Source organism: Schistocerca serialis, chromosome 11, assembly GCF_023864345.2.
Source record: "Schistocerca serialis cubense isolate TAMUIC-IGC-003099 chromosome 11, iqSchSeri2.2, whole genome shotgun sequence".
NCBI classification, from domain to species: Eukaryota; Metazoa; Arthropoda; class Insecta; order Orthoptera; family Acrididae; genus Schistocerca; species Schistocerca serialis.
The window spans coordinates 132,481,557-132,494,567 of record NC_064648.1 but is presented as its reverse complement, the minus strand read 5'-3'; the positions used below and the strand labels follow the sequence as shown (position 1 = coordinate 132,494,567).

General features: G+C 41.9%; 1 protein-coding gene across 1 annotated transcript in view; it reads right to left on the bottom strand.

The window, feature by feature from the left end:
* LOC126426530 (serine hydroxymethyltransferase, mitochondrial-like) overlaps positions 1-13,011 on the bottom strand; it is a 260,581-nt gene that overhangs the window by 91,656 nt on the left and 155,914 nt on the right. The window contains exon 7 of the mRNA XM_050088433.1: positions 419-558. Coding sequence (XP_049944390.1) covers positions 419-558 — 140 coding nt within the window. The remainder of the gene's footprint in view (positions 1-418; positions 559-13,011) is intronic.

Genomic DNA, 13,011 nt, shown 5'->3' with positions numbered 1-13,011 from the left:
AATGACGGAATTTTTATTAACAACAATGCGATAAGTCATCGGGCCACAATTGTTAATGATCAGTTTGAAATACATTCTGGAAAATTTGGGCAAATGATCTGGCCACCCAGATCAACTGACCCAAATCCCATCAAACACGTACAGGATGTAATCGAGAGGTCAATTTGTGCACAAAGTGCTGCACCGGCAACTCTTTTGCAATTATGGATAGCTATAGGAGGCAGCACGGCTCAATATTTCTGGTGGGGAATTCCAACAAGTTGTCGAGTCCACGTCACATCAAGTTACTGCACTATGCTGGGCAAAAGGAGGTCCGACACAATATTAGGAGGTATCCCATGACTTTTGTCACTTCGGTGTAAGCCAATGTAGGCTTGCAGTATTTATAGAAAACAGAAAAACGATGCTCACAATGTACCTGGCTCCACGGAGGGTCTTGTGTGTCGTCGTGGTGACAATGTCACAGTGATCGAACGGACTCGGGATGAGCCCGGCAGCCACTATTCCAGCAATGTGTGCCATGTCTGCCATCAGAATCGCTTTCACCGAGTCACAGATCTGCAGGCAAATTTGAAATCATTTATTTACTTATTCACACCTTCTTTGGATGGCACCATCAGAATGACAGCTTTTTCAAATTTCAGAAATTATAATACCACAATAATTACACTTGCAAAAGACACTGCTGAGAGAAAACATTATGATCACTGCCCACCAAGGGACTGAATTCTACCTGGAGCAGTGCAGGAGTGTGATGTGGTAGAGACAGTGCTGCATGTATCAAAATGAATATCAGGGTTTCAAGGTTTTGTAGCATTTATTACATTCAACTTACAATTATCAGGTTGGTGCTAAGTGTTTAGCATTTTTTCACATGTTTACTAGACACAACATACATACATAACAGAGACTTTAATCATTCATAATATATTCTCTTCACTATTTGGAACAGTCTGCCAACACTGGGGTAACTTTTCGATTCTGTGACTGTAGAAATCGTATAGTTTACTAGTCATTCGATACAGTTTCCCACAGTCGTTTAATGAACAAAGTAAGAGCATATGGACTATCAGACCAATTGTGTGATTGGATTGAAGAGTTCCTAGATAACAGAACTCAGCATGTCATTCTCAATGGAGAGAAGTCTTCCGAAGTAAGAGTGATTTCAAGGGTGCCACAGGGGAGTGTCGTAGGACCGTTGCTATTCACAGTATACATAAATGACCTTGGTGGTGGTGGTGGTGTGTTGGGGCTTATGGGCGCTCAACAGTGTGGTCATCAGCGCCCTGACACACATTAAAAGGAACGAATGTGGACAGACCTAAGAAAACTAAAGCACACACTCAAAGAAAGCAGGAAAAGAAGGAAAATGCTACATAAGAAAGTAAAACCTAAGGAAAGGGGAAACATAGCAACAAGAATGTCACAGGAAATTGTTATTGGCTGGCCACTTACATAAAATATGGGCGAGCTTGTCACACAGTGAGCAAATTAAATTCCTCTCCCTAAAATCTTTGTAAAAACATTTGACAGGGCACAGAACTTTAAAACTTTAACCACATTCGTCCGAGTGTTGCCTAAAACAGATGGCAGGTCCACTGGCAAGTCAGCCGCGACCTGCTGGTCAGAAAATAAAATGCAATCAAATAAAACGTGGCGCACAGTGACCTAGACGCCGCAAGCACCACAAATTGGAGGGTCCTCTCGCCGGAGCAGGGAGCCATGCGTCATAGGGCTGTGGCCTATTCGAAGCCGAGTGAGGAGAACCTCATCCCATAGATGGGGCTGAAAGGAAGTACACCACACATGCGTTGTGGGCTTGACTATATGGAGCTTATTGTCAGTCACTTCCAGCCACTCATCCTCCCACCGGCGCATGACCCGTGAGCTCAACAGCGAGGTGAGTGCCTGCAGGGGGATAGCACACTGAGATACTTGTGGGGTGAGACACGCCTCCTTGTCTGCGAGATCTGCCCTTTCATTCCCAGCAATGCCGACATGCCCCGGAACCCAGCAGAAAGCTACAACCTTCCCCAGTCGCTGTAGTCGGAGGAGGGCATCCTGGATGGTCTGGACAATTTTGTCTGCCGGATACAAATGTTGCAATGAGTGAAGGGCACTGAGTCAATCGGAACAGACAAGAAATTTAGGAGAGGAAGAATGTCTCATGTGCTCCAGTGCCCGCAAGATCGCAAACAATTCTGCATCAAAGACAGTAAAAGTCTGAGGCAGTCGGACCTTGAGGACACGATACGGAAAAACAACTGAGCAACCAACAGAATCCCCCTGTTTCGACCCATCCGTAGAAACAGTTACATAGTCGTGGCGCTCAGATAAAATGGCAGAAAATGCTGCATTAAAAACGGTGGCAGGAGTGCAATCTCTCTTGTACTGCAATAAATCTAAAACCACTCCGGGCCTCTTCAGTAACCAGGGTGGCAGGCGGTTAAAACCTTGGATTTGGGGTTGTACAGACTCCACACCGAGGGACTCTAGTACACGTTGCACACGGATCCCAAACGGCAACGTAGCCCGGGGACGGCGGGAAAAAAGGCGGTCCAGAGGTGGATGGGCAACAAGACGTTGAGCAGGCGAGCTGGGAGCTGCAAGAAACTTACAAGCCTGGCGCACCAGCAGGAGCTGCCGCCGGATGGTAAGTGGCGGTTCGCCAGCCTCAGCACAGAGGCTGGGTACGGGACTGGTCCGATAAGCACCCGTGGCCAGTTGGATCCCAGCATGGTGAACAGCGTCAAGGATCCGCAAGTAAGATGGCCTCGCTGATCCATATACTGTGCACCCATAGTCCAGCCGTGAACGCACAAAAGCTCCATGAAACTGAAGGAGACGCGGCCTGTCTGCGCCCCAAGACCTGTGGCTGAGGCACTTGAGGATGTTCAGTGCCTTCAGGGTTCTGGCTTTCAAGTCACGTAGGTGTGGCAGCCATGACAACCTGGAGTCAAAAATTAGGCCCAGAAACCGCACTGTGTCTCTAAAATGTAGGACAGTATCCCCCATATGCAAGGCAGGCAAAGTAAAAAGATGACGAGAATGATTAAAATGAACACAAAGACATTTATCGGCAGAAAAGGCTTTTTGTGGATGATGATGTGGTATATCGAGAGGTTACAACAATGGAAAATTGTACTGAAATGCAGGAGGATCTGCAGTGAACTGACGCATGGTGCAGGGAATGGCAATTGAATCTCAATGTAGACAAGTGTAATGTGCTACAAATACACAGAAAGAAAGATCCCATATCATTTAGCTACAATATAGCAGGTCAGCAGCTGGAAGCAGTTAATTCCATAAAGTATCTGGGAGTATGCATTAGGAGTGATTTAAAATGGAATGATCATATAAAGTTGATTGTCAGTAAAGCAGATGCCAGACTGAGATTCATTGGAAGAATCCTAAGGAAATGGAGTCCGAAAACAAAGGAAGTAGGTTACAGTACACTTGTTCGCCCACTGCTTGAATACTGCTCAGCGGTGTGGGATCTGTACCAGATAGGGTTGATAGAAGAGATAGAGAAGATCCAACGGAGAGCGGCGCGCTTCGTTACAGGATCATTTAGTAATCACGAAAGCATTACGGAGATGATAGATAAACTCCAGTGTAAGACTCTGCAGGAGAGACAGTCAGTAGCTCGGTATGGGCTTTTGTTAAAGTTTCGAGAACATACCTTCACCGAAGAGTCGAGCAGTATATTGCTCACTCCTACGTATATCTCGCGAAGAGACCGTGAGGATAAAATCAGAGAGATTAGAGCCCAGACAGAGTCATACCGACAATCCTTCTTTCCGCGAACAATACGAGACTGTAATAGAAGGGAGAACCGATAGAGGTACTCAAGGTACCCTCCGCCACACACCGTCAGCTGGCTTGTGGAGTATGGATGTAGATGTAGATGTAGATGTAGTTTTGAGGTGATGAACTTGTCCAGCAATGTTCGGAGCAAATTTCCATTCGGAAAGGACGTTCCTTGAATTTTGTTCAACAGAGAATAAAAAAGATGGAAATCTGAGGGCACAACAATACATGTACATGTACCATGCACACACACACACACACACACACACACACACACACACACACACACACAAACGCAACACACACACAACTGCAGTCACAGGCAACTAAAACCACACTGCGAGCAGCAGCAGCAGTGCATGATGGGAGTGGCAACTGGGTGGGGGTAAAGAGGAGGCTGGGGCGGGGAGAGGGAGGGATAGTATGTTGGGGGTGGGGGACAGTGAAATGCTGCAGGTCAGACATACGGCAGGGGAGAGGTGGGGAGGGAGGGGGGTAGCGGAAAAGGAGAGAAGTAAAGAGGCTGACAGTGATGGTGGAATGATGGCTGTGTAGTGCTGGAATGGGAACAGGGATGGGTCTGGATGGGTGAGGGCAGTGACTAAAGAAGTGCCTGACTCAGGTTGGATTACACACAGTGACCAGCGTTCCTACATCAAAACTGCATCCCTACTAGGAAAGAACTTAATGGAAATTCACATTGCTTTGAGAGAGGTGTGAGAGAATAGTGTAGTAGATCACGGCTCAGTATCACAGTGGTCTTCCCATTTCTGTGACGGTTGGGTAAGCACTGAGGACAACCCGAGAAGTGGAAGGCAGTTAACTGCAGTGGACTACAACACTTAAGACATGTCCGAAAGAACAGATACCATCGGTGACCAAGCAGCTCGTCAGAAGAAATTACGGGAATCAGCAACGCGCCGTGAGTAATGAGTATAATGGGCGGGGGCAATACAAATGTAGTGCGGGACAATACGTTCAGAATGCGGGTTTCGTGGGAGGCGTACCAGACATAAATCCCTGCAGTCGCGCTATCCTCTGAGTCCTCGGTGGCCCAGATGGATAGAGTGTCTGCCATGTAAGCAGGAGATCCTGGGTTCGAGTCCTGGTTGGGGCACACATTTTCATCTGTCCCCGTTGACGTATGTCAATGCCTGTGAGCAGCTAAGGGTGTTTTATTTAATTGTAATTTCATTCCAATATATAGTTAAGGCTCACCGGCCACTTGACCATCTTCTTCTTCTGTGCGAATGTACAAACAGTTCCCGAACTCTTACGGGAATCGGCAATGCGCCGTGAGTAATGAGTATAATGGGCAGGGGCACTACGAACGTAGTGCGGGACAATACGTTGAGAATGTGGTTTTCGCGGGAGGCGTGCCAGAGATAAATCCCTGCAGTCGCGATATCCTCTGTGTCCTCGGTGGCTCAGATGGATAGAGCATCTGCCATGTAAGCAGGAGATCCCGGTTCGAGTCCCGGTCGGGGCATACATTTTCATCTGTCCCCGTTGATGTATGTCAATGCCTGTAAGCAGCTAAGGGTGTTTATTTCATTGTAATTTCACTTAAGTTATTGGTAATGACATTTTGAGAAAGGACCAACGAAAAATATTTAATAAAATTGAATATGAGGCCAGACTGTCTGCCACTTTAGTTTAAAGAATCACAAATGAAAAGTTAAAGATGAAAAAAGTTGCTGATATATGGGTTGTACATGTTCTGAGTGAAGAGCAGGAAGCAAATTTCAAAAGAATCGCAGAAGAATTGCTTCAATGTTATCAAATAGAAGGAGAACAGTTTCTGATAAGGACTGTTGCACTTGATGAAATCTGAGTTGGAGCTGTAGCCTCAGTCACTGCAGTGGAAAAGTTCCGACTCTCCACACCTGAAAATATTCCACCACAAACAATTGAAGGTGAAACTGATAATGATCTTCGTGTATGTCATGACTGGAGTCATAACTACGAACAAGAGTGTCCCAGGGCATGCCTGTAACAGGTGCATACTTCAACCTGTTTCTGCAAAATGTTTTGCACCTGACAATTCATCAAAGAAGGTCCAACATGCTTGTAACTAGTGTCCTCATATTGCACGATAATGCAAGACCGCATATTGCCCAGCCAGTAAGAGAACCAATAGACAAATATGGGTGGCAAATACTTCCCAACCCACCATACAGTCCTGATATGAGCCCACCAGACTTTTAGTTCTTTCCCAGATTGAAGGAACAAATCCACTGAAAACATTTTGATATAAATGGCGAACCTCCCCATGAGGTGATCTGAGTAATCAGACAGCTCAACAATTAAGGTTCCCTATACAGAACACAAAAGTTGTCAAAATGTTGGGAAGCTGTCATAAGCAAGAATAGAGATTATATTGAAGGCTTGTAAAGGTATTTTGTAAAGTACATTATTTTCTTCAATTCTATCGACTAGTGTGATCCTCATATATGCTGTTGGCCCTCAGAGCCAATAGCAATGGCAATGATTTTAGCTGGAGTGCAACACACTTTCCAAACAAATCAAACACTGTCCCTTCAGAAAAAAAGTTTCCAGTCTCAGTCATGTTCTACACAAAGATCAACAAACTTAACCACTGTATGATCACTCCAACAAGCCACATTGCTGCTCCACAACAGGTGACTGTAAAGGGAGAGTGGAATGAAGGCAGACAACAATGCATGCTGCTTAACAGATGGTGTTCAAATGTGCCCAGTGGTATGCCAATGCTAAGTAAGCTGCAGCATGGGAAGCTGTTTGTCCGTCTACTATTCAACTTACCGGATTGGGCCGACTAAACCATTTTACTTACCAAGGGGAGATGGAAGGCAAATGGGCTTCAAAAATTCAATTTTTAGATTTTAGCAAATTTGAAATGCCTGGTCTTTCCTGCGTGAAACAGTTTTTGTTTTGTATAGATACGAAAATTTGTTGGTGAGATATGATGGTTTTCCTGGCGCACGGTCTTTGCCCGAATGATCCTGACACTTGGTGCAAGTACAGGAGAAGTGCCACATATGACCACAAACATTCTTTACCTGCATCAGTGATGAATGAAATTAAAAGAAATGTCTTCATGGGAAAACGAAAAATTTAAATGAATGTGTCAATTCTGTCATTTGGAACCGGTTACTGAAAACTGTATTTGTTCAGTTTCCAACACTCAAATTTGGTGTTTATGATGCTATTTTATGCTTCAATGATGGTGTAATTAGAAAACTGGATGTTTTGGAATTATTGGGCATAAAATCTAGTGGAAATACTGCAAAATCCTTGGTGCAAATAAATAAAGAGCAAATCCGCAAAGCAGATATTGCTTATTTAAAATGCACAAAAGAAGCCAGACAGAAAAGAATAGTGACCAAGAGAAGAAAAGAAGATCAGTATGTTCAGTTGATGCTCAGTATGGTGCAGAAAAATATTAGTGGTATGTAATTCCCATCAATAACTATACTAGAATTGCAATATTAAACTTTGAATGGATTTCTCTCAAAACTACATTTTTTTTTTACTTTCAGGTACCATTATGTAATAAACTAATGGGGTTAGAAACATGAAATTTGGTCACTTTGATGGTAATAAGTTATTACAAGTAAATTGAGGGATGCTCTCTTTAAGTGGAGGAAGCTGCCTGATCCAGCTTGTGACTGCGGGGCTCCATACCAGACTGTTCACCACATTGTCAGTGAATGCAGGATTCGAGCCTATCACGGCACCAAAGAGGACTTCCTGCTAGCAACTCCAGATGCTGTACGCTGAATTGAAGTACTGGATATTCAGTTGTAAAGACAAACTGAAGTTTCTTGTGTGTCAATTTGTACATATGTATAGGTAATTTAATTTCATGATATGTCTGTATTAGCCATACGCTAAATAATATACATGCTACATTGCAGCCACTGGAATTGATTTCTTGAAAATTTCCTACTTAGGCACAGCTCATTTTGCAGTCCCTACTGACAAAAAACACTTCTAAATGTTAATTTTATATTGTGCTCTAACTATCCACAATGATTTGTTACGTTATTAATAATAAATTTTGTTAAAAAATTTGAAGCAGTTCACTGTTAAATGCTATTACACGCAGCTGCCAATGCATGTGCTCTGTGCTCTGCCTGTTACCACAATTGTTGAAAAAGCTAGATGTGCAATATATCCATGTGCTTCATTACTGTAAGTGTCTTTTCCCTAAAAAAGAACAGGCCATAAGTCTGTTCTTGAGAAACAGCACAAAACACATGAAGCTTTGGAGAATCTCTTTCATGGTGGACTATAGTACGCGGCTTCCATATTCCCCATATCCTGACATCACAGAGTTTTACTTTTCCATTTAAATGGAACATAACGTCATCACTGAATATTAATTGTGAAAGGTTTTTTTCATTTTCCATTTTCATGACCAAAATGAATTTACATAACTCCGCATGATGCTGTTTATTGTCATTGTGAAGAGCATGTAGGAATTCATATATGTGGTATCTGTTCTTCTGGGCATGTCAGCTTATGCCATTGATATAAGTCAATACCAACTGGCAGCTAATGTCTTCCATTCCTTTGCATCTTGTAGCAATTCACTCCTGTGCAGTTTGAAACACAAACATCACCACAAAACTTGATTTGTAAAAGCACTGTAGGCTACTGTAGACTATTGTAAGCAAGCATAGACTAGGGTACCTTCTCTAGTAGCCTCAGTCAATTAAGATTGTAACTGCATTACTTGTAGGTGAGGTGCACTGAATTTCTATCTGGCATTACCTCATTTCAACTGTTTTGTTTGTATAAGCAATGAGTGTTTTACTACATTCCACTAGAAATTGGATGCAGTGAACCATCTAGAAACTTAGTGAGTACATAGAAAGGGCTGCATAGCCTACACAAAATTTTTGTTGTCATAGTTACTACCTGACCATGACATTATTGCACTTGGTCTCCCATGGCCATTATCAGAAACATACAGCAGCTACACAGTAAACAAGTACAGTGGCGACTAAGGAAAATGCATCAGAATGTGAATGATTTCAAAGACAGTAATGCATATACTATTCTCACGAAATATCACAATAAAAAGTCACAATAAGCTGAGCGAAGCATCATCACTCTCAGACGCAATAATATTGTGGTCGACCAATATCCTCCTGCCTGTTATTTAAAGATAAACAATATTTGTTGCACAAGTGAAACTGACAATGTTTGATCCAGGTTTTATTTAAAATTGTTGATTTGTAAAGTGAAATAGAGGAACGTTGCAGTATAAAAAAAAAAGAAAAAAAAAAACAGATTACAGATTTAGAATGAAATTTTCACTTTACAGCAGAATGTGAGCTGCTATGAAACTTCCTGGTAGGTTAAAACTGTGTGCCGAACTGGGACTCGAACAGGCAAAGGTCCCGAGTTCGAGTCTCGGTTCGGCACACAGTTTTAATCTACCAGGAAGTTTCATAGCAGCTCACATTCCGCTGTAAAGTGAAAATTTCATTCTAGAAACATCCCCGAGACTGTGGCTAAGCCATGTCTCCACAGTATCCTTTCTTCCAGGAGTGCTAGTTCTGCAAGGTTCGCAGGAGAGCTTCTGTGAAGTTTGGAAGGTAGCAGACGAGGTACTGGCGGAATTAAAGCTGTGAGGATGGGGCGTGAGTCGTGCTTGGGTAGCTCAGTCGGTAGAGCACTTGCCCGCGGAAGGCAAAGGTCCCGAGTTCAAGTCTCAGTTCGGCACACAGTTTTAATCTGCCAGGAAGTTTCAGATTACAGATTTATGACACAGTACCAGAGAACACAATTTCATAAAAAAAGGTAAAATTAAGTAAAACTACTAAATAAAAACACACCATGACTCACTTCAATACTATTGAGCTTATATAACACGTGTTTTTACAAATTCATAAATAAGTTTCAGGCCTATCAATAAAGACAGAAAACTCTTGCCTTTGATGATGATGAAAAACATTTTACTGAGTACAGAAACAAGAAGAATAATTATACGAGTTTTTTTATATTTGTGGATGTAAACTGTACTTGTATCAAAAGTTATTCATTTGGTTACATAAAAGCACAAAAGTTACGCAATCAGCTAATTTTCATTACTTGCAAAACAATTTATATTTTGCAAGGCTAAAAAATACACAATGGACTAACACTGATCAATGTGTCATTCTAATTATGTGCAAAATAAACAAATACAAAAGAAAGGGAAGTTGTCAGCCCCCAATTTCTCTCTCAAACAATCATTTATATTTCTTTCCAATATTACTAGTAGTACTATCATTTACTACATCATTTATGCACTGTAACAAAACTACTGGACTGTAAATTTGGCAGAGCACAATATGACACAAAAAACACCAGACAGACACACAATGCATGGCTGACCCTCGGTTGGCACAACAAATAGAGTTGTGTGGACTGCAAGCAAAAACTCTGCTGGACACACTCTACCTCGTAACGAACACAAGGGGTGATACATAGATTACCCATTATGTAAATAACCTGTGTCATGTAACTGCTGGTAACAACGTCAAATGTCTACACCTGTCGGAGATGCTGTGCTGTATTCCTGATGAAAATAATGCCAGACAGTTGTAATTGAATTCCACCTGTTGAAATGGAGAACACAAAATTGCCTTTTTTCAATTGTTTATTGCCGTTCCACACTCGCCATACTGAATGAGCAAGATGCTCAGTGGTTATAGTTGAACTGACTGTGTTACAAGTGCTGCAGTGTGGGACCTTTGCAGGACACCAAAACATTGTAAGTATGTTCATTAATCATATCGTTCTTGGAGTTTGCTGACAAAATTAATAGTTCCACTTTCTGCCACCGGGTGAAAACATGGCACTGTAAGCAGCCAGAATGTAGTGTGTGTGCAGAAAAAGGAGAGGAATGGTAAAACATATAATAATGGTGGTTCTGGCACATTTAATAGGACCTGATCACAAGTTTCAACACATGTTCAGTATGATTTCCTGACTCAGCAAGATGCTGCATCCATAATGCTATACAGTTGCCAGCTGCTCACACTGTATTTGGTGATACGTCATCATATGCTAGCCTTCAGGTCAAGAAGACTCCAGAAATGTCCCTCAGAGACAAAATGTTTCAGACATCCTCACAACCTGTGACACAAATTTAGGTTGGGGGATCAGTGGGTCTTCTTCCAAGAGATGAAGTGATCATTACTGGACGTTTCTCGAAGCAAATATTTCACCTGGCGAGCGAGATGTGGTGTCTCCCCATCTTCCATGAAAATAGTGGTGTGGACACAGTTACGTCCTTAAAAAGCTGGAATCACAAGTTGCACCTAACACGCCCGTGAGGTCTCATTTTCTCAGATACAAATGGACTGTGAATGAAGGAGCTTGTTAAACCACACCATACAGTTACACACGCTGAGTGCAGTGGACGTTCCTGCACGAAATGTGGTGGAGCAGAAGCCCATATGTGACTGTTCTGTGCACTCACAGCATCACAAAGACTGAAATGTGCCTCATCCTTCCAAAGAATATTCCTTGGCCACATGTCATCCACTTCCACGCGTGCCACAAAACGAAGGGCCAAGTCACGCCATTATAGCCTTTCTTGGGGCTTCATTTGGTGCACATTATGAGTCTTTTTGGGATAACAAAGTAAAATATGCCACAAAATCTTTCGAACTGTTGCACAGGGGAGAGACACTTCCCTTGCACAGCTCGAGCGCTCGCTGCAGAAGATGAGGCACATGCTTCACAGTCGGCTATAGCTATGACAACCTCATCAACAACTGTTACATGAATGGCTGCCTCCCTCTCTCTGCTGCACCACCTAATTCACCTGTTACTTTCAATTTCTTCACAGTATTCTTTGGTCCAACTGAAACAGGACCTCTTTGCTGCTATTCTTGTTGGCAATATTCCCAAAATGCAGCACTGCTACTGTTGCTGTTCTGATAAAACAACTTTACCAGCAGCACATGGTCTTTCTTCTCAATAGCCATTGTATTTTATATGGAAAACTAATATTATTAACCCTTTACAACAGTCACTTCACAAAAGAAATCAACACACACCACCAAGCGACAAAAAGCATACTGACATCAATACAGATCTTTAAATCACGTCTCCAAAACGTAGACTGGAGTCCAGTATATAAGGTAGAAAATGCCAATTCCAAATACAATCTTTTCAGTAATGAAGTGGCTCTAATATTTGAAAGTACCTTCCCAAAAATAATATATAAAACCCACACTAAAAAATCCACCAACAAGCCTTGGATTACCAGTGGAATTAGGATTTCTTGCAAAAGAAAGAGAGAGTTGTACATTGCCTCAAAAAAAATCAGATGACCATAACCTTCTAAATAACTATAAAACGACTGTAAAATATTGAACAAAGTCATTCTGAAATCAAAAAGTATGTATCAGTGCTGAAAAATTAATAACTCCACTAATAAAACCAAAACTATATGGGAAGTGATACGAAATGAGACTGGTGCAAATTACCCCAACAAGACCCAAAATATTGCTCTTAACAATGAAGGTAAGATAGTTCAAAATCTAGATATTGTAGCTCAAATCTTTAATGAGCACTTTTTAACTGCTGCTGAGAAAACAGCATGCAAAGGCTCTTCAGAAAAGGCAATAAAAACTCTGAAAGAACTTTCCCCTAACTCTATAGACATATTAGGTATGGCCCCCATAACCATGCAAGAAGTGAAAAAAACCATAGTGTCTCTAAAAAGTAAAAATTTGTCGGGTGTAGACAATATTTCCAGCAAACTGGTAAAAGCCAGCTGTAATCAACTCTCTAAATTTCTAGCTCATATATTCAATTCCTCTCTACATAAATCTTCCCTGACAGAATGAAGTATGTTACTGTGAAACCCCTCTACAAAAAATGTGATCCCACAGATATTTCTAACTATCGTCCTATCTCTCTTGTAACAGCATTTTCTAAAGTCTTTGAAAAATTAATATACATCAGGATTGTCAATCACCTTGAAAAATTTGCACTAATTAGTAAACAACAATTTGGGGAACAGTACATCATGGAGTTCCACAAGGGTCAGTCCTTGGTCCCCTCCTATTTATTATATATATTAATGACCTACCCCCGTTCTCAAATAGTGCTAGCAATATCACAATGTTTGCCGATGACACAAGTAAAGTGACAGCCAGCGAAACCTCCACTGACGCAGAGTTAAATGCCAACCAAGCACTTGCAAATGCG